The 22,377-nt window shown below is 45.2% G+C and overlaps 1 protein-coding gene across 2 annotated transcripts; it reads right to left on the bottom strand.

Annotated features, from left to right (window-relative positions):
- On the bottom strand, nt 1–20,629 carry LOC309343851 (flavin-containing monooxygenase 3-like). 2 transcript variants are annotated; one of them, XM_081865983.1, is made up of 9 exons: nt 20,394–20,629; nt 19,139–19,276; nt 11,677–11,865; nt 9,930–10,092; nt 9,046–9,188; nt 6,689–6,888; nt 2,659–3,017; nt 1,758–1,830; nt 1–399 (listed from the first exon to the last, which is right to left on the bottom strand). In XM_081865983.1, exons 2-9 carry the CDS (start codon nt 19,268–19,270, stop codon nt 57–59), a joined length of 1,602 nt encoding a protein of 533 aa, XP_081722109.1. In that variant the 5' UTR covers nt 19,271–19,276; nt 20,394–20,629; the 3' UTR covers nt 1–56. The 2 variants fall into 2 exon arrangements, with proteins under 2 accessions (XP_081722109.1, XP_081722108.1); XM_081865982.1 differs by having other exon boundaries at nt 20,399–20,627.
- Between the last annotated feature and the right edge of the window lie 1,748 nt (nt 20,630–22,377).

The raw sequence follows: 22,377 nt of genomic DNA, 5'->3' as shown, positions 1-22,377 counted from the left end.
TTTTCCAACAAAAACCACATGGCATTCTGTCACGTATATTTTGGCACTGCAGTCACTCAGTTGAACATCATGAAAATGGCAAGAAGGAGAAGGGGGAGGGCGAGTATTTTGAGCATAGAAAAGAGCGGGAAAGAATTCTGGTCGCCCTTCACAGCACGGGTTCTTGTGGCCTTCAGCGTTCGGTCCCACTGCGTCAAGATGGCGTCTCTGGCTCCGTCCCACTTCCCTGGTCCGGACAAACGAAACTGATATGGACTGCAGGGGCCAAAAAAAACCTGCAAAGCCAACTTGGGATCTGTCAGGAAAAGGACTGGAATATTGGGCTTCACACCGATACTGGAGGCAAGTTCATCCATGTAGACCACGTAATCTGTTTGTATGGTATCGCTCTGGCCGTACCTGAAAGGAAAGGAAAGGGGACGTTTGGTAGATGTATTTCTAAGCAGAACAGGAAAAAGGCAGAAGAAAACTGTCAGGGAACTTTATTCCCATGTGGCTAAATTGTGCCATCTAGAACGTCTGGGATTTTACACACCCTGCAATGAACCAAGTCCTTTGCCTCTGAATAAGCAGAAGTGAAGCTCATTGAAAGAACTCTGTGTCTAGCTGGAATTGGCTAGCTCTTTTGACATGTGCATGCAAAATCATTTAGGAGATAAATTTTTCATAATTTTCTGATTGGCCATGGATACCACTGATCCGATGGCGTAGAGTTTGTGACTGGGGCAAAAATTCAACATAGCTAAATGGAAGCATAAAAGCCTACAAAACCAAACAACATATTAATTGTAAAAACACAGCAGCAGCCTAAAACACTTGACAACAGTGATTATCCCTCATCCCCTTCAAAAGCTCTGTTACCTGGGGTTATGGAGCTCCACAACACAGGGGCCACTGTTGAAAAGTCCCTCTCCTTTGTGGCTGCTGAGGGCTTCTCCATACTTTCCCTTCCTCTGCTCTTTCCAGGCAAGGCCAACAATTTAAAATTCCATGTCTAAGAACCCTTTTCTTTTTTGCTCCGGAGCTTTCCCCATGAAAACCCGCTCTTTAAAGCTCAATTGGAACAAAAGTCAGTCTGCGGAAAACCCCAATTGCCGTTTGCTCCGACTGAGCTCTAAAGAGCAGTTTTCGCCAGGGGAAAGCAGTGGGACTGGTGTGGGTGAGCCCTTCACCTCGCATAGAGTTGGGACAGATAGTGACCAAGAAGGCAGCTTCATATAGGAACAGCTGGTCCTTCAGGGTTGATGCTTTCAATATTTCCAAGAACGTTTTTTGTGATCTCCATGGAGGACCAGCTGGGGCAACTGTAGCATATACACATAAGGACGATGGACCAATTGAAGCATATTGTAAATTTTAGCATAGAATCCTCAAAACACCTGATTGCAGGAAATCAAAGAATCCTTTAAAATGCAGGAAGATTGAGGAGTTTCCTCCTAGGTGAGCAGAAAACTAAAAACAAACAAAAAAATCTAATATGTAGAAGAAGACGAAGAGTTTGGAATTGATATCCCGCCTTTCACTCCCTTTAAGGAGTCTCAAAGCGGCTAACATTCTCCTTTCCCTTCCTCCCCCACAACAAACACCCTGTGAGGTGAGTGAGGCTGAGAGACTTCAGAGAAGTGTGACTAGCCCAAGGTCACCCAGCAGCTGCATGTGGAGGAGCGGAGACGCGAACCCGGTTCCCCAGATTACGAGACTACCGCTCTTAAACACTACACCACACTGGCTCTCTAATAGGTGTACTTAAAACTCACCATTTGAGCTTTTTCCCCATTTTCTCATCTATGTCATCCATCATGCTCCTCTGTGGAGGCAGCTTACATAAACCTGAAAAATAAAAAAGAACTAATGTCCCTTGAAACTCACTTTCCCAAATTTATAACAAACAAATGCAAAAAAAACACACCAATGTGCATGCAATCTGGAATACCCAGGTAAAGACGCATAATAGGTTACTGGAACATAGGGAGCTGCCTTATACTGAATCAGACCACCAGTCTATTTTTTTGTAGGGAGGGGGAGTTAAATGCAGACTTTTCTGGGGGCGGGGGGGAGGGGACTGTTAAAAGTCCCTTCTCAGTACTGCATGCCCAAATTGGCTACTTTTAACTTTAGGTAAAGGTAAAGGGACCCCTGACCATTAGGTCCAGTCGTGACCGACTCTGAGGTTGCGGCGCTCATCTCGCTTTATTGGCCGAGGGAGCCAGCGTCATGTGGCCAGCATGACTAAGCTGCTTCTGGCGAACCAGAGCAGCACACAGAAACGCCGTTTACCTTCCTGCTGGAGTGGTACCTATTTATCTACTTGCACTTTGAGGTGCTTTTGAACTGCTAGGTTGGCAGGAGCAGGGACCGAGCAACGGGAGTTCACCCTGTCGCGGGGATTTGAACTGCTGACCTTCTGATTGGCAAGACCTAGGCTCTGTGGTTTAACCCACAGCACCACCCGCATCCCCACTTTTAACTTTAAGCAACCAAATAAACATGGGAGATCTTGAACATGGATCTCCAGTTTAAGTCAGCTTCCTATGTTCATATTAAGATGGGAGATAGCCGCTTGTTTACTGCCACCTAGTATGTTAAGGGAAGCATTGAGATTTGAAACAGGGGTTTCCAGCTCACAGGTCCATTACTTAGCCATGATGCCATGCTCACCTTTAAACACTCTCACGGCCCACCGGGCCTGAAGGTCTGCAGTTGGGATAGCTGCCCCAAGCGACTGGACTAAGCCAATAACCGCCAGGGTGGGTTTTTCCAGCAGAGGAGGGACAATGCTTTTGTACAAGGTGACTTGGTCATTCCTGCATTTGATGATGGACTCGTCCTCCACGAATGGGTAGGCAAAGCTGTAGCCCGTTGCAAAAATGACATAGTCAAGGCCTTCCTGCGCAGTGCCATCTTGAAATATCGCAGACGTTTCCCTGAACTCCTTCACATTTGGCTTAACAACCACAGTTCCGCATGCGATGCGGCTTGGGAGGTCATCGTTGAAGACAGGCTCCTTGCGCAAGGTTCTGGGGTAGGGAGAGAAGAAGAAGAGGAGGAGGAGGATTTGATATCCCACTTTATCACTAAGGAGACCCTAAGGAGTCTCAAAGCGGCTCACAATCTCCTTTCCCTTCCTCCCCCACAACAAACACTCTGTGAGGTGAGTGAGGCTGAGAAGAAGAAGAGGGAGGTGGTGGTGGTGGTGGAGGAGGAGGAGGAGGAGGAGGAGTTTGGATTTGATATCCCGCTTTATCACTACCCAAAGGAGTCTCAAAGCGGCTAACATTCTCCTTTCCCTTCCTCCCCCACAACAAACACTCTGTGAGGTGAGTGAAGCTGAGAGACTTCAAAGAAGTGTGACTAGCCCAAGGTCACCCAGCAGATGCATGTGGAGGAGTGGGGAATCGAACCCAGTTCACCAGATTACGAGTCCACCGCTCTTAACCACTACACCACACTGGAGAGAGACAGAAACCAGAGCCAGGGCTGTACGCTATCTCCTGGAAAGTGACATTTTCCACTGTGAGAGAGACAGGCATTGTGCTCCTCCATCATCCCATGGAAGATGGCCTTTTAGTGCTCCCAGAAGTCAGCTCCACCTTTTGGGAGGGGCTGCTTTGCGGGCAGGAATCCCGGTCCACGCAGCGACCCAGGAACGGGCGGAGGAATGGCGCCTACGTCAGCGAGATCCCCGGCCGTGTCACGCCCCTGACCAGCCAATCGGGTTTGCCTAGGGGCGTGGCTATGCCTGCTTAAATTGTGGCACGGGACATAAAATCCACACAGAAACACATCATTGCTTGTTTTAACTCGCTTGTGGGAACAACTCAGAGGCTGTGAAAGAAGAAAGGTTAACAACAGAAAGAATTAGAGGAACCATCGGAAGTGACTATGAAAAGCAGTAGAAGTATGAGATGATCAGAACCCTCCGAACTTGAAGTCCTATTTAAAAATTTATAATTTGGTAGAATTTTCGGATTATTTGATATGTATATGTATAATTTGGAATTTTTAATGTGATTTGATTGGGTTGCTAAAGTGGAAAATTTAATAAAAATGAATTTGAAAAAATAAATTATGGCACGGCCAGGGAAGCAGCCTCCTTCTGCCTCCATTCGTTGTTGTTCCTCCACCTGCCTGTCCATGTTAAGGGTATCCCATTAAAGGGATCCGGGGGTATGGTTCCTGTCCAAAGCCTGGGCATGGGCCATGCCACATCCCCAACGGTGACCCTGGGGGTGCTCAATTGATGTACATCATAGGGCTCCCCCTTCCGGTGGTTGACCCTTAGGAGACTTCCTGCAGTCAGGCAGGAGTCAAGATTTAGTCTTGCTTCACCCAATTGCCTAAGCCAAACCACTCACATCTGTAACCCATAGCATTGTGGCCTAATTCATCCCATTAACCAATACACTTGTGTTTGTGTATTTATTTTGGGGGGAACTAGGGGGTCCAGGGCCTTGGCACACAAGCTCTCCTTCTCCCAGTAAAAAGCGATCTTTTTACTTTTAAAGAGGGGCTTAAAAGCAAAATCCAGACAGGCTCTCTTCTCCCCCAACCCAGGTTAAGAAGCCATCTGACCTGGAAATGAGTGCTTGGTGGTTGTGGAAAGGAGTGGCATGCAACTGACCTCATGGCACCCTGGGAAATTTCTGTTTTGTCCAGAGAGTAGGTAGGTACTGAAGAAATCAAGTATCTTTTGCAATTTGGCTGCAGTTTATTCCTACATCTGTGCTGTGGCTCATGCAAAAGGCCCAAGAACTAATGCGGCAGAATACTACTCTTCTGTCTTGGGGTTACCTTGGAGCAGGTCCCAGCCACCCAGAAAGCATTCCTAAAATCACTCAGGATTTTTGCATAGGGTCAAAACAAGTTCTGAGAAAAACAAAAACAGTGGTCCTCTAGCAGTTGGAGATTGAAGTGAGCTTTGTGGCTGATTTGAACTATGTTGGTTTGTTGGGATTTGGCAAGTCAGTCTTAAGACATTGCTTGTAGGGTATGTTTTCCTGGTTGGATTCTGGCCAAGATGATTTTTCTTCTTCTTTAGAAGTTTCTGTGAGCTCTGGTTATTCTCTTCTAATCTCAAAGTTTGTATAAAGTTAACAGCATGTACAAATCAAATTCACTTCAGAAGAGCATTTGAAATATTTTGCAGTTCTGCCACACCTCTTACTTGGCTATTTACATAAGAAAAATAATTCTTAATGTCTTTCCAGGAAAAGATAAGTGTTTGTTGCTTGATCTCATAAATGTTCTTGGCTAGAATATTGACTGAATATTTCGTTATATAATTGTTTTGTTAACAACTATATTTTTTCTAGAGGGTATGAAGGTTATAATTGCCCGTAACATAAAACCTAGATTCCACACCCACATGTCCCTTCGTGGTTTCTCATTTGGCAGACCTTTGTCTTGCTTTATAATTTTTATTTTCACTGAATGATTATGTAATCAAGTTTTCCAGAATTCAGGTGACAAGCCTCCAGCCAGAGTCAAAGCGGCCTCTGGGCATCAAAAGTTTTTAACAGCACAAAATACATCAACTTTGCTGAATTGTTCTCTTATGGGCACATCTTTTTCTGCACCAATCATCTGCTGCTGCGGTTTTGCACTTATAATGCAGTTTTAATTAATGTACTGTTATAAGATGGGGCAAGACTCCCCTAAAAATATCAAGAGGTAAACAGCAGAATGACTCAGCCATTTACCCAGGCTTCCTCAACCTCGGCCCTCCAGATGTTTTTCACCTACAACTCCCATGATCCCTAGCTCGCAGGACCAGTGGTCAGGGATGATGGGAACTGTAGTCTCAAAACATCTGGAGGGCCAAGGTTGAGGAAGCCTGCATTAACCCATTAAGAATGCGATTAACAGAGACTCTCAGGGCCAGGCAGAAAATGGGGGAAGCCCTTCCCTGAGGTGACAGATAGTTAGCAGAGACAAAAGGCCAAGGTGTTGGGATGGATGGATGGACAGAATTGCAGTGGGGGATGAGGTAAGTGAACAGGAAAAAAAGGTGTCACTTTTGAAGTCTGTTTTATGATGTTTGGTGTCTCTTGGAATCTGAGGCTGCAGCAATGGGAGGAACAGGACCTTCTTGGGACGTGAATGTGTTGAACTCTCTCCAACTAGACACAAGCTGTATATATATATGTGTGTGTGTAAATAAGCCATATATCATAAAAACACTACAGACTCCACTGTGCCTCATTGTTGGGCACAACCAATCCACTTCAGAGAAAAGGTTACAGATCAGATAAGGCACATCCCTCAAAAACCCCTCTCCTCGGCTGCCTTTCTCTTTGATGGATGAAAAGAAACAGACTGAAGTATCTCTCAGGGAGGGAAGTAGCTGGGGGAAGATTCTGAACAAAACAATGGGTGACAAAGAAAGTTTCCCCCACCTCTTCCAGTTCCTTCACTCATCTACAAACACCTCCTTTAGAAGACATCTCTCAGGGACACACAGCCACAAAGCTGCGTGTGACTAGCTGCTCTGGTTTAATACAATTCTGCTTTGCAGGGTTGTTGTAAAGAGATTATCACAAGATCATGTATGTGAAGTGCTTTGCATGTTCAAAAGCAGCATTCAAATGCTCCAGGTCATTTCATTTGCCCACCAACATGGGGTTTGGCTCCAAAGTGTTTGCGTTTTCAAAGCTAATCAACCTACAACCTCTTTAGTTTCCAATATTACCTATGCAGTGGCATCAAGCCATAATTCTCATGTTTGAACCATCTGTTCATTTGCTTCACATACAACCAGTCACTGATGGCCGTTGGGAGGGTGTTCCTGAGGAATGTTTCAAAGCGACTGATGACCACCATGTCCCAGGGATAGCCGTTGTCCCAAACACGACTCATGACCCAGGATCCACTTCGAGAACTGAGATAAACCTTTAAAAACAGGTAAGAGAAAAGGCGAGAGACACACACAAAAGAGGTTCACGTTACCAAACATCATTCTTGTGTAACTTCTTTCTCACTCCATTCAACGGAGCTTGCACATGAGCGAGCTCAGATGATTGCATCCTGGTAAGGTGTGCCCAAAGGTTGCAAAATGATTGCAACGGAAGTCTCCAAAGACTATTCTATTTCAGTGCTCTAGCATGAGCATATTTTGCCCGTTTCAAGAGACAGATGATGGTATAAACCACACATGAAAAATCTGTGCTCCTCCAGTTGCTTTGGGGCTCCAACTCCCCTCTGGGCCTAACCAGCATGGCCAGTGGTCTGGAATCGTGGGGATTTAGTCCAACAGTATCTGAATGGCATCAAGCTGGCTAACTCAGTAGGCAATACTGGGCTAGACACACATAGTCCAACCTGATATAAGATAGCTTCCCAAGTTCCTTCCTATAAAGGTAAAGGGGCCCCTGACCATTAGGTCCAGTTGTGGCCGACTCTGGGGTTGCAGCGCTCATCTCGCTTTATTGGCCGAGGGAGCCGGCGTACAGCTTCCGGGTCACGTGGCCTGCATGACTAAGCCGCTTCTGGTGAACCAGAGCAGCGCACGGAAACACCGTTTACCTTCCTGCTGGAGCAGTACCTATTTATCTACTTGCACTTTGACGTGCTTTCGAACTGCTAGGTTGGTAGGAGCAGGGACCGAGCAACGGGAGCTCACCCTGTCACGGGGATTCGAACCTCCGACCTTCTGATCGGCAAGTCCTAGGCTCTGTGGTTTAACCCACAGTGCCACCCGCGTCTATTCCCCCACCTGCTCTACAGTTCTGTAGTGCAAATATGCCCTTCATTTGAGCACCCCCCTAAAACTCTTCTGCAGCTTCCCCCACCCTCCGGAGCAGACTTGGAGAGGGGAGGAAAGGCCCATGGCTCAAAAGTAAAACCTTGTGCTGACAGGATGCTCCACTGGGTACAAGCTTCCGTTCAGGAATCTGGGATGTGAAACCTGTGGCTTTTCAGATCATCTCACTCTACAGCTTCAATCATCCCTGGCCATTGGCCATGTTGACTAGGGCTGAGGGAAGTTGGAAGTGCAACGGCATCTAGAGTGCCACGAGTCTCCCATCTCTGTTTCAAACATTCGTTTCGGCATGAATTTATAACCTTTCAGTCTGACAGGGAATAGATATAAGGAACTGCCTTACCTTGAGCCAAAGCAAACCCAGTACAGTGGTACCTCGGGTTAAGTACTTAATTCGTTCCGGAGGTCCATTCTTAACCTGAAACTGTTCTTAACCTGAGGTACCACATTAGCTAATGGGGCCTCCTTCTGCCGCCGCCACCGCGTGATTTCTGTTCTCATCCTGAAGCAAAATTCTTAACCCGAGGTACTATTTCTGGGTTAGTGGAGTCTGTAACCTGAAGCGTATGTAACCCGAGGTACCACTGTATTGCCTACTTTGCCCCAATCTTTCCACTGCTTCCTGAGATCTCTTAAAGCTGGAGGTGCTGGGGATTGCACTCCAGACCTTACGTACCTGCATAGGTAAAAAAGGTAAAGGACCCCTGGACGGTTAAGTCCAGTCAAAGGCGACTCTGGGGTTGTAGCACTCATCTCACTTTCAGGCTGAGGGAGCCAGCATTTGTCCACAGACAGCTTTCCGGGTCATGTGGCCAGCAGGACTTAACTGCTTCTGGTGCAACAGGACACCATGATGGAAACTAGAGCGCACAGAAATGCTGTTTACCTTCCCGCTGCAGTGGTACCTATTTATCTACTTGCACTGATGTGCTTTTGAACTGCTAGGTTGGCAGAAGCTGGGACAGAGCAACAAGAGCTCATCCCATCATGGGGATTTGAACCGCCAAGCTTCTGATCAGCAAGCCGATCAGTGGTTTAGACCACAGTGCCACCAGTGTCCTGCATGCAAGACATAGGATTCATCCCTTCCCTATAACCGCACATTCCCCACCCCACTAACTAGCGCCTGCACAGCAGCCAAAACCTAAGCATTTCCAAGTCCATTAGACTCAAATGGGGCACTTAATATCTCTCCCACTGAAATCGATGGGACTTAATAGTGCTTACCCTTTGGCTGCCGATTATTAAGTAGAATGAGAGCTCCCAAGTGCTGCGGGAGAAGGTACCTGTGAGGCTGTGGCACTCAGCTCCACAGCAATGTCACAGCCAGAATTCCCAAGGCCAATCACCAGGACTTTCTTCCCCTTGAACTTTTCGGGTCCCTTGTAATCCCGGCTGTGGAAAACTCTGCCCTTGAACTTCTCTATCCCTACGCAGAAAGGTGGAAAATGAATAAATGTTTTAAGGAAACAAAAACTTACAAATGCATCTTGTTGGCATTAAGGTGCTGTGAACTGCAAGGCTTGATTATCTGGGCTCTTGATGACTTTGGTAGCACAACTGTTAATTTCACAAGTCCTCAGACAATTATTCAGACCCTGAAAACTGATCTCGTAATAAACTCTAGGCCAGGCATAGGCAAACTCTGGCCCTCCAGATGTTTGGGACTACAATTCCCATCATCCCTAGCTAACAGGACCAGTGGTCAGGGATGATGTTCCAGGAATTGTAGTCCCAAACATCTGGAGGGCCGGAGTTTGCCTATGCCTCTTCTAGGCTGTATTTGTTTGTTTCGCCCTTGTTAGTAGCCTAACTTGAATCCTTCTCAGTGACTGACATACTTTCCATTTTCTTGCAGTGGGGATGGGTGTGTAGCCAGACTTGGATATTTGGGCACCTGAGGTGGGAAATCTGAATCAGTGCCATTGCTGTGGTAAAATATAGTAACAAACAAAACTGACCCCCTTGAATGTGCTGCATGAAGTGACCGCATCATTGCCCCTCACCCTTAGCCCAGAGGAACCTTCAACAATGCCTGAAGTCAACTGGACTTTAGCTCTATCCTCCACCGAAAGACAGTATAAGGCACAGAGGCCTCTCACACCACAGCAGTTCGTGAACCGGAGCTCACATTATCTTTAATCATATATATTTTTGTATCGTCACTTACCAGGAAAGCTACTCTTTGGAATATTCGGATAGACATGATGTCCGGAGCAAATCATAACAGCATCAAATACGACTGATTCCACCTTCCCATCCTTTTCTATTACGACTTCCCATTGGCCGGTAACAGGGTAATCCGGGCGTTTCCTAATTTTACTCACAAGAGTCTTTGAGGAAATGTTCAAGAAAGTGTATCAGTGTGGTTTCGGCTTGAAAGATAGACATAATTAAGTCATGAGTCCAGGGTCTGATTTACCAGAAAGGGCTGTGTCAGGCAGGGCTTATCTAAATGTCACCTGATTGGAGTAAGGGATTTGACCAAAGAATCCTGCATCAGGGTCCACACTCTCTTCCTAGTCCTGCGCAAGCTAAAATGCAACACCCCTTTGGCAGAAAGGCCAAAAGCCGCAGGACAGAGGAGAAGAGCACACAGACACAAAAGTTTAGCCCATGGCAACCATGCTGATGGATTATGGGCTGAACTTTCTCTTCCTGCCTCCACACACAGAACTTCTGGAACCATGTAAACACGGCTTCCTGTGGAGAGATTGCTTCAATCTTCAGATATTTCTAATTTGGGTGCTGCCTGTCTGTAGGTCTGCTGCTTCTAAATTAGCCTCAGCTTAGGCCTTTCCTGTTGGAATGTTCAGGGATGCAGGAGAGGATATATTGTTTGATTATAGCCTTTCCAACCTGTGTAAACAAGTTCACAATTTAGCAGAGTAACATTCCCCTTTTTAAATTCATAGCGGATGCATTTGCTCAGGCTCACTAACGCCTCTATAATAAATGTTCTGGTATTTTCCCCTTATTCCCTCATAAAAGATAAGACACAACACAGTTTTCTATAAAAGTACACAAAGAGTTTACTCACATTCTGTTCACAATTGGATCCCAGAAGGCAGACTTATCTTAGAAAAGTAACATACACCCAGAAACTATCTCATAAGGAGACAATCTCTTTGTTCTCTCTTGGCTGGAGGCCAAGAGAGCATCTTTGGCTAAGCAGATGTTGCTTCTTCGACAAAAGTAATCACAGAGAGAGAGATGGCTGTCCTGCCCTGTGCTTTTGTTGTTACCTGCACAGGTGAGGCCACGCCCACTTCTAGTCACATGTAGAGGAAGTCTGTCCCAGCCCAGAAGGAAACAGGAAGTTTACCTGCTGCCTGGACAAACATCCTCCCCATGTGTAAACATGTTCACTCTAGGAATGTTGTACTTGACTGCTCTTGTGTTTCACATCCCCCATTTCCTCCATGCTTTCCAGTCACAGCCTGCACTTTAAAGCTCCATGTCCAAGCGTGCTTTTCCTTTCCTTTTTTTTCGACCCGGAGAGCTCCCCACAAACACCTGCTCTTTACTGCTGAATTGGAGCAAATGACAAACTGTGGAAAAACCCACACTGCCATTGGTTGCGCTTCAGCTTAAATGTGCTCCAGGGCAGAAAAGAAAAAAGAAAGAATGGTCCAACATGGAGCTTTAAAGCATGTGTCTGCAAAGAGCAAAAGCTTACATGTGGATAAGCCCTTAGCAGTTGTCCCATCGAGCTCTGCTTTTCAGCACCCTGGACCTGAAGAAGAGATCCCAGATCATGGATGCCGACATTTTCAAATACTCTGGAGGAGCTGTTTGCAATCTTGCAAAATGATTTGTCCTGCTGGGGCCAATTCTTGTATCCACAGATAATGGTCATGGCACACAAGCCCCGTGCATACCCACAATCTCCCGTCAGTTCGATTGCAATTTCTTACCTTAAACTTTATGTATTTGACAAGATCGAAGTGTTTGGCATACAACTGGATATATTCTTGAAGCTTGGAATTGTGCATGTAATTTGGGAATTCCACTGGGAAAGGGAAGTCTGGAAAGCACATCATTTCTTTGCAAGAGTTGGTGAACACAGAGTGGTAAATACTGGCTCTGCCTTCCTCTGCAGACTCCTAATGGGGAAGGCAAGACAAAGCATGAACAACAGAAAATAGCACAGCTTCAGGAGGTGAAAATCCTTACAGTTAACATGCAACTGGGATGTTACATGTCCAGCTTTCCTTCAAATACAATACAGTGGATTTCTCATCAGAAGATGAAGGTACTAATGCTATTCTAGGCTGCATCAACAGATGTTGTGAATCACCCTGAGATCTACGGATGAACAGCAATACACAAATTTAATATATAAAATACATAAAAATAAAGTATGGTGGCCAGATCAAGGCAAGTAACAGTACCACTCAATTCTGCCTTGGTCAGACCACACCTGGAATAAAGTAAAGGTAAAGGGCCCCTGACAGTTAAGTCCAGTCACAAATAACTCTGGGGTTGCAGTGCTCATTTCGCTTTACTGGATGAGGGAGCTGGCTTTTGTTTGCAGACAGTTTTTCCGGGTCATGTGGCCAGAATGACTAAGCCGCTTCTGGCGAAACCAGAGCAGCGCATGGAAATGCTGTTTACCTTCCCGCCAGAGCGGTACCTATTTATCTACTTGCACTTTGACGTGCTTTCGAACTGCTAGGTTGGCAGGAATTGGGACCAAGCAACAGGAGCTCACCCCATCGCAGGGATTCAAACCGCCGACCTTCCGATCGGCAAGCCCTAGGCTCAGTGGTTTAGACCACGGCGCCACTCTGGAATACTGTGTCCAATTCTGGGCACCACAATTTAGGAAGGAAGTTGACAAGCTGGAACGTGTACAGAGGAGGGCAACCAAGATGACCAAGGGTCTGGAAACCAAGCCTTATGAAGAATGGCTAAGGAAGTTGAATATGTTTAGCTTGGGAAACAGGAGACTGAGAGGAGATATGACAGCCATCGTCGAATATCTAAAGCGTTGTCCTTTTGGAAGATGGAGCAAGCTTGCTTTCTCCTCCTCCAGTGGGTAAGACCAATGGCTTCAAGTTATAAGATAGAAGATTCCGACTAAACATCAGGAATAACTTTCTGATAGGAAGAAGAGTTTGTATTTGATATCCCATTTTATCACTACCCTAAGGAGTCTCAAAGCGGCTGACATTCTCCTTTCCCTTCCTCCCCCACAACAAACACTCTGTGAGGTGAGTGGGGCTGAGAGACTTCAGAGAAGTGTGACTGGCCCAAAGTCACCCAGCAGCTGCATGTGGAGGAGCGGAGACTCGAACCCGGTTCCCCAGATTACAAGACTACCGCTCTTAACCACTACACCACACTGGCTCTCCAGTAAGAGCTGTTCAGCAGTAAGTAGAAAAGACACCCAGAAGAGATGGTGGACTCTCCTTCCTTGGAGGTTTTTAGCAGAGGTTGGATGGCCATCTGTCATGTATGATGTAGTTGAGATTCCCACATTGCAACGGTTGGACTAGAGGACTCTTGGGATCCTTCCAACTTCACAATTCTATGATTCTTATATTCTATGCTGCCTACCTCCTTTCAAAAGTCCGGAACAGATCAGTGGTGAATGGTTGGGATTACATTACACTTTCCATCACTTTGTCCATAAGTGCCCCATGCAATTGGACACCTTGCTTTTTGGGAAATCCCAGATTGTATGTAGAGAGCCTACACATGCCCAGCTTGCGTACATTCTGAGCATACAAAGGGGATGCCCAGTGGTCAAGTCAGGTGTGGGAACAGCAGGAACAACCTCCTGCTCCCCCTGTGTGCCAATAATAATAATAATAATAATAATAATAATAATAATAATAATAATTTATTATTTAAACCCCACCCATCTGGCTTGGTTTCCCCAGCCACTCTGGGTGGCCTCCAACAAAATATTAAAATACAGTGGTCTGTTAAACATTAAAAGCTTCCCTAAACAGGGCTGCCTTCAGATGTCTTCTAAAAGTCTGGTAGTTGTTGTTCTCTTTGACATCTGGTGGGAGGGCGTTCCACAGGGCAGGTGCCACTACCGAGAAGGCCCTCTGCCTGGTTCCCTGTAACTTGGCTTCTCGCAGTGAGGGAACCGCCAGAAGGCCCTCAGCACTGGACCTCAGTGTCCGGGTAGAATGATGGGGGTGGAGACACTCCTTCAGGTATACTGGGCTGAGGCTGTTTAGGGCTTTAAAGTCCAGCACCAACACTTTGAATTGTGCCCGGAAACGTACTGGGACCCAATGTAGGTCTTTCAAGACCGGTGTTATGTGGTCTCGGCGGCCGCTTCCAGTCACCAGTCTAGCTGCCACATTCTGGATTAGTTGTAGTTTCACATCATGCTGCTAGCTTGTCTGTACAGTGGTACCTCAGGTTAAGTACTTAATTCGTTCCAGAGGTCCGTACTTAACCTGAAACTGTTCTTAACCTGGAGACCACTTTAGCTAATGGGGCCTCCTGCTGGTGCTGCGCCGCCGGAGCATGATTTCTGTTCTCATCCTGAAGCAAAGTTCTTAACCTGAAGCACTATTTCTGGGTTAGCGGAGTGTGTAACCTGAAGCGTATGTAACCTGAAGCGTATGTAACCTGAGGTACCACTGTGTCTGATGTAGGGGAGCCCTACATGTTTCCATCAGTCTGTCCCTTCACACGTTTGTTTGTTTGTTTGTTTGTTTGTTTGTTTGATTGTTTGTTTGCATGTGAGGCAGGGACTCTTGGCCACAGGAAGGAGGAACGGTTGAGACAGCCCACTCACATGTGCTTTCAACATGTTATGTGAACCTCCCTAGAGAGAACGCATGCAGTGAAACCAAAGGGCCTATGCTACTATATGTAAGAGTAACTCAGTTTGAAGAATTTGGAAATCATAAGCCATATATTGTCATACTTTGCTTCATAAACTGGGGCGGGAGGGAGTTCTCTTGTGGTGGTGTTACAAGTAGGGTGGATAAAAATCAATGATTTTTTTAAAAAAAACAGATTTTTTTATTTAAATTGGGTTTTTTAAAATTCAAATCGGATTTCTTTGATTTAAATCAGATTTTTTAAATAAAATAATCGGGGGGGGGGGGAATCTTTCTAAAGACAGTTTTCCATTTAAGTTACATTATATTCCAAAGGCTTTTCATCAGGAAATAAGGATTTGTTTAAAGCTTTCATGTGTGCTAAAACTCAGTCTAAGGTTTTTGTTTTTTAAAGTTTAACCATATCAGTTAACAAACATGGATACGTATGCTGTAATGTTACTGTTTCAGTTAAATAAATTGTTTAAATTGTTATTAAGGAAATGATTATTTTTCTCCTTCCAATAAAGTAGGACAGAAAAGTTGTCCAAATATAAACAGTTAACTTATTAAACCTCACAATAATTTCATAATTATCTGTCAATGTATTTCTAATAGTATAACCAAATCAGTAATTTTTGATATAACTGTAAAAACTACTGTGAAAATTTATTATTCCAAAAATGAAACCTTCCTCTAGTTTTAAATATTAAGATTATACCAGCAAGAATGAGTCTTTCTGTATAATAATAATAATGATGGTGACTTAAATCAAGTCTTACTGACTAGTGATTTAAATTGTGATTTAAATAGATTTGATTTAAATCAAATCCACCCTGCTGATTCTGAAGCAGGCAGAGGGTTCCTCCTCACATCTGCCAGGACCTGAGTGAGTTAAATGTCCTTGGCAGAGGAACTGCATTGATCCACGCTAGATCACGCTAGCTACACGCCCTGTAAAAATGCTTGCAAGCAGGGTCAGGGCCATGCAACTGCTGACCCCAGCTCTACCTTCCCCCACAACAAGGCCCTAGTGCAAACAGCTCAAGCCTTGATGACTTCGCTTTCAATGCTTACAAAGTTGAGCAACAGGATGACTGTCCATCTCCAGTCCTGGGAAGAGCTAATGGCATTTCTTTATGTGCAAGAGGGTTCAAGACGATCCTTTTCTACGGCTGTTCTAACGCCAGCTTTGGATCAGTGCCCCAGTGTGGAAATCTTTACATGAAACGGCAGGCTACCCACGCACACTTGCGTGTGAGGATTTCCCCACGTTCTCATGGTGGGTTGGGTGGGGCAGAAGGAAGGGGACTCAAATAAAAATTAAAAACAAATTAAAGACATTTTAGTGGCGTTAAGGCAATTGCCACTTTGGAAGCAATCTAAAGATTAAGGCAGGCTATTGTCTAGGCAGGCAGTTTTTCCGTGTTCTCTTTTCTCGGATTACTCTTCTGTAAATAGTTAAGAATGGTTATATAACAGACAAAAAAACAGCATTCATTCGCAAGCAAGGGAAAAGGAGAAACCCAGGTGTTTCTCGACTGCTTCTTAACTGCACTCTAATCAGCAGGTAAAGAGGCTTATGTGATTTTTATGGCCTCTCTGGGAATCCTCACAGCACCCAGAGCACATTTTGCTTTTTATTTTATTTTATTTTTTGCTTTAAAAAGAGTATTGGTGCCAGGCTCCCTTAAATTCCTAGCTCAAGCGGGTGTTAGAATTTTTTTGGGGGGGGGGTTAAACTGGATGCCAGGACGCGGGTGGCACTGTGGGTTAAACCACAGAGCCTAGGACTTGCCGATCAGAAGGTCGGCGGTTTGAATCCCCGCGAGGGGGTGAGCTCCCGTTTCTCGGTCCCTGCTCCTGCCAACCTAGCAGTTTGAAAGCACGTCAAACTGCAAGTAGATAAATAGGTACCGCTCTGGCGGGAAGGTAAACGGCATTTCCATGTGATGCTCTGGTTCGCCAGAAGCAGCTTAGTCATGCTGGCCACATGACCTGGAAGCTGTACGCCAATAAAGCGAGATGAGTGCCGCAACCCCAGAGTCAGTCACGGCTGGACCTAATGGTCAGGGGTCCCTTTACCTTTTTAGACTGGATGCCAGATTCCTAACCCAGCTTCCTGTGTTCAGGAACTCACCTGGGGTGATGGGTCATTAGGAGAAGAAAAACAAAAAAAATGACAACCGTTAGGAAAGTGAAAGAGGGGGGGCTCTGCACCAGACAGCGAATGGGAGGGAATCCTTGCTCAACTCAGAGTTAGTATGAAAAGAAAGGCAGAGTTTGAGGCAGAGCTGAGAGTTGGCTGGAATGTGAGCTGTAGGATAGAGAGGGTCAGAGCAATGTCTGATTTCTGTTTGAATCCAAGGCTGTGGCTATGGGAGAAACAGGACCCCTTTGAGTTGTCAAGGCTGTGAACCTCTCCATCACAGACTCAAGTTTTATATATGTATAAATACACCATATATCCTAAAGAGAAAGACGCCTAGGACCCTCGTACCTACGGGACCGCCTCTCCTGGTATGTCCCACAGAGGACCTTACGGTCTTCAAATAAAAACATCTTGGAGATCTCAGGCCACAGGGAGGTTAGGCAGGCCTCAACCAGAGCCAGGGCTTTTTCGGCTGCAGCCCCGATAATAATAATATTAGCCACCCACCTGACTGGGTTGCCCCAACCACTCTGGGCAACTGAACCCCTGGATTCACTTAAAGAATAAATAAATTGGTTGTTATATTGATATATTGGACACTTTTCAATTTCTAGTATGTGAAGGTTAATCTTGGGGACAAGTTACTTAATCTTGTTAGAAGATAAACCATTTCACATCTGACTTCGTTCAGAACTCTTGGGTGGCTGCCATCTGGACCTGATGATTTGTCTTTTTTGTTTTGTTAAAATGGCCTAGGACGTCATCTCCCTGTTGCCACTATTTGACTCCATGGAGGAGAGAGAAGTATGTTTAACACATCACAATGCCTAACCTATAAATATCCTCTTTTATGCTTTTGCTATTGAAATGGAAGGGTACATTTTAGAAACAGTTCACGAAACAGCTGCTCAAAATGGTTGCTTATAAGAATTTGTGGAACGACTCTGGTCATACTGAGACGGTCAACTTTTATTGCAAACCATTCCACTTTAGATGTCAGATTGGGCCCACACAAGTGAATAGTTCTCTGCTGCTAAAATCCCATTCACATAGAAAACTACTAGGAAGAAGAGGTCCCACCGAGTCTTCTCCCTGACATACTAGCTTTCTATGAGCAGGGACTTTTTGTATACTGGGGGTCCTGCAGCCTGGACCCTTGACACAGGTTTAAAATGGAGACCTAGGCCTATTTCAGGTGGAGAGTGGCAACAGTTATTTTCAGAAAGTTAAAGGCAGTTTGAAAGAAGGATTATTGCTTGTATACCAATCCCACTTTCTTCCAAGCTAAACAAGTTTTGCAGGGGTTTCAACTGTCTGTAAAAGAAAGATGTATGTTCAGCATGAGAAGCACTGCCTCTCTTAAACTGGAAAATGCCTTAAAACCACATGATTAGCAGCAATAAAGGTTATTCCAGGTTTTGCAACAACCAGCTTGAGGGCAATAGTCACATTGGCAATGCTATGAAATTCCCTGAACTTATTAACTTTTCTCAGTTGATGCCCGACCAGTTATGCATTTTACCCTGGCTGACTCTGCTGAGCTGCTGAACTGCTGCAAAGGTTTCTTGTGTTTGCAGACTAAAGTGACTCCTTGTGCCTTTTTCATCCCCACCAAAAACTGTCCGATGAATCTGGCACATAGCACAATAGATGGCAAAACAACTCATAATGACAGAACAAGCAACACTCAAGAAGTTTCTTCCGTGGGTTCCTCCATGTTCATCTCCCCAAATTAATTTTTGGAAGTCAAATGCACATTTGCAACAAAATGAGTTGTAAAACAGGTTCACATCTTTTATCAATCAATCAATATGCATGTTTTTTGTAATCATCGAGTTGACACATTTTCACAACTAGATATCTGTGGCGCTGTGGTCTAAACCACCAAGCCTCAATGGACTTGCCGATCAGAAGGTTGGCGGTTCAGATCTGTGCAATGGGGTGAGCTCCCATTGCTCTGTCTCAGCTTCTGAAAACCTAGCAGTTCAAAAGCACACCTGTGCAAGTAGATAAATAGGTGCCACTGCGGCGGGAAGGTAAACAGCGTCTACGTGTGCTCTGCTTTCCACCATGGTGTTCTGTTGCACCAGAAGCGGTTTAGTAATGCTGGCCACATGACCCGGAAAGCTGTCTGTGGACAAATACCACTCCCTCGGCCTGAAAGCGAGATGAGTGCCGCAACCCCACAGTCTCCTTGGACTGGATTCAGCCGTCCAGGGGTCCTTTACCTTTACAAGTCAAAATCTCTAAGCATGATTGCAGCTCCCCATGTCTTGTGATTAGATCTAATACCAAACCACATCAGGTCAGATCTGGCCAGCCAAATAGGTTGGGATTGCAGGCTTCAGTCATAAGGAGGGAAATATGTAACAAGCTACAAGACCAGCACATTCAGTGGACAGATGGGACATTTGTCCCTGAATACACACTCACCGTGAACCGCCACAGTCCCCCAATGCCATCACTCCTCTCAAAGCAGGTGGGCTCCAGTCCTTCATCTAGGCAGCATTTGATGGATGCCAGTCCACTCACTCCTGCTCCAATAACTGCTACTGTTTTTACCATGGTCACCTAGAACAGGGGGAATTGTACAGATCCTTCCTCAGAACCAGTTAAAATCATCAACAACAACAACAACAAAAACACCTTCCCCCTTTATTTCATTAAAAAATAGTACAATAAAACACAACTTCAGCACATTCCGTTTGCCCCAGTGATGCCCACCCACCATTTTGGCTCATTTGGTGTACCAGTGTAAACTCCCCGTGAACCACCCACCCCTCTCTGTTTTCCCCCACCCCCAAGGACTACTTGAAATCATTGGGAACCAATAAATCTAAAACAGATGAAATAGAAAAAAGGATAAAATAAGGGGAAGCAAAAATACAGAGAAGAGCAAAGAAAGCGTACCTCCTTTGCCATTTTACACGCAGTATGTTACTAGTCTCCAAAGACCCCCCAAAGGAAATTGGGCTCCCATGCTAAATGATTTTCCAAACCCCGACACAACTCACAACCAAAAAGCTCGCCCTTCCCTCCGTGAGCATTCACACACACTCTTGCAAACCAGGACCATACACTCACAGCATGAATGCAAAGTTCCCCCACTTCTTGGAAAGCCTGTCCTCTTGACTCTAAAACGACCAGCGATAGTTGGCATTCCCAGCCTGGCTAGGCTCCCAGTGAGCCAGCTTCCCACCACTGCAAACATGTCCTGCATCGTTTCTTTAAAAAATAATTTTTATTTAAAAAATTTCTTAGGTTACAAAAAGGTTATGTGCACCCTCTCTTTTCTTTTCAGGTCTTTTCTGCAGATCAGTTTCATTCAATGTGAGAAAAGGAGGATACGGCCGCTGAAAAGTGCCTCAAAAAGTCCACAGCAGAGCAAGGCTTGTACTCCCATCACATTTTTGGTATTAGGGTTAGGCTACCCCTACTCAAGCCCTAGAGATGCCATGGGCTTGGAGAAGCCCCTGTGGCTACAGGGCTTTGAAACACGAACATCTGTACGAGCAGCAAAGCTGCTTACACGAACCTTGCCCTTTCCTCCAGCTGCAGCCTGTTAGGCTGTAACTGCAACAGAATGAGGATTTGGCAGATACAGACTCAATGAGTCTGGGGAAAGATGCTGCGATTTGCCCCCTTCCAATTCCAGCTCCACTTTCCCTTGTGTAGCCACTAGTATCACCTTACTTTTCCTTGTTTGCTGCTCCTCTTCTTCCAGTCCTGCCAGCTCCCTGTCCGCATGCAAGTGGGATTCACCAGAGAAGGCAAAACTTCTCCCTCTTAGCTTTGGAAATGTGGGAGGAGTTTATTTGAAAGCCAGGAGGCACGACATACATTATCTGGGCTGACCCTGGTCCTATATCCATTCCCTGTCCTCAGGGAAATGTTGGTTTGGAGAGTAGCTCACTTCTGCCTTAAGTCCTGTACAGGCGTATTCTAGCACTGCCATTTTTTGAAGAGCAAAAAAGAGGACAGATGTGCGAGGACACATTTATAGGTGGGCCAGGGGGGAAGGGGGGGATGAAGGGGGGAAAGCAGTACTAACGTGTGTGTGCAGTAAAAGACAAAAGGTGTATGGAAATATTTAATAATGGTAATAAAAATGAAAGTTAGAAATAAAAATGAGGGGGCAATAATTAACAGGTGTCAGTGAAAGCAGAGTAGAAAGAGAAATGGAGAAGGGGATTAAAGAGAAAAGGAAGGGAGGAAATGGCTAAAAATACAAAAACGAACCCCCCCCCCAAAAGGAAGAGGGGTGTGTGTGTGTGTGTGTGTGTGTGTGTATGTAATCAGGATGAGGATGGTTATTGCGGTGTCTGGAGGTTGGAGCCGTTCTGCGGGCTAGGATTGCATCACTGAGGGAAAGCTCTCATCAACTTAGGCCTCCCCAGCAGTGGCGGAGGAAGAGGGTTCTGGAGGCGCGGTCCGCCCCGGGTGTCACCACTAAGGTTGGTGACTAAATGCTGGGTGGCAACCAACAGCAGCTTCTAATAGATAAATAAATAAATAAATGGGACCAAACCAAGCAATCCAAGGCAAAACAAAACAAATTACTCGTTGGTTGGGCTTGGGGAGTGGGTCTGATCTGCAACAGCAGGCTCCTGGGGCTTAGCTGCCTGGGGACCAATGCAGCAGCTGTGGTCCTGGGAGAACACGAGTGGCACCATGGTCTAAATCACCGAGCTTCTTGGGCTTGCCAATCAGAAGGTCGGTGGTTCGAATCCCGCGAAGGGGTGGAAAGCAATGCTGCTGAAAGGTGCATATAGTATTCTGCTAGAATGGGAGACGAAAGATGAAGAGGTGAAATCAGTCATGATTAAATGGGCACAAGACATAGGTCGTAACATCATGTTGGAAGACTGAGAAATGCTATGGAAAACTGACTTAAAATTTACAGACTGCTCCTTGTTGAAAGAAAATTATATGAAAATGATGTACAGATGGTATATAACACCTGTGCAGTTAGAAAGAATGTATAAAACCAGTTCAAATATGTGTTGGAAATGTAAAGAAAAAGAAGGGACCTTTTATCATATGTGGTGGGATTGTAGCAAAATTTTTAAAAAATGGGAAATGATATATAATGAAGAAAATGTTCCAATTAACATTTGTCAAAAAACCTGAAACATTTTTTGTTAGGGATTGTAGGAAAAGCCAAGCAAACTGATAAATATCTTCATGTATGTGACAATGGCGGCAAGAGTCTTAATAGCACAAGGATGGAAGAATGAAGAAATCCCGACTAAAGAACTGTGGCAAGGGAAACTAATGGACTATGCAGAATTGGCAAAACTGACACATAAATTACGTGGCAAGGATAACTGTGACTTTAAAGATGAATGGGAACCCTTTACAAAGTATTTAAATAAACAACAAAATGAATTGGACTCCTTGGCAGGTTTTGAACAAACATTCACAAACTTTTTATAGACAACATTTAGATAGATAAATTAAGGATCTGTACAAGGAGAACAGGACGACAGAGGACGAGATGGTGTTCTTGAAGCATGAGTTTGACCAAACTGCGGGAGACAGTGGAAGACAGGAGTGCCTGGTGTGCTCTGGTCCAAGGGGTCACGAAGAGTTGGACACGACTAAACGACTAAACGACTAAACAACAACAACAAACAATTTTGTAATTTGCAGAGAATAACATATGTTGATAA

This window comes from Podarcis erhardii (genome assembly GCF_964252035.2).
Source record: "Podarcis erhardii genome assembly, chromosome: 6".
Classification (NCBI taxonomy): Eukaryota; Metazoa; Chordata; class Lepidosauria; order Squamata; family Lacertidae; genus Podarcis; species Podarcis erhardii.
Note: the sequence above shows the minus strand (reverse complement) of the source record. Positions and strands in the feature narration are given on the sequence as shown.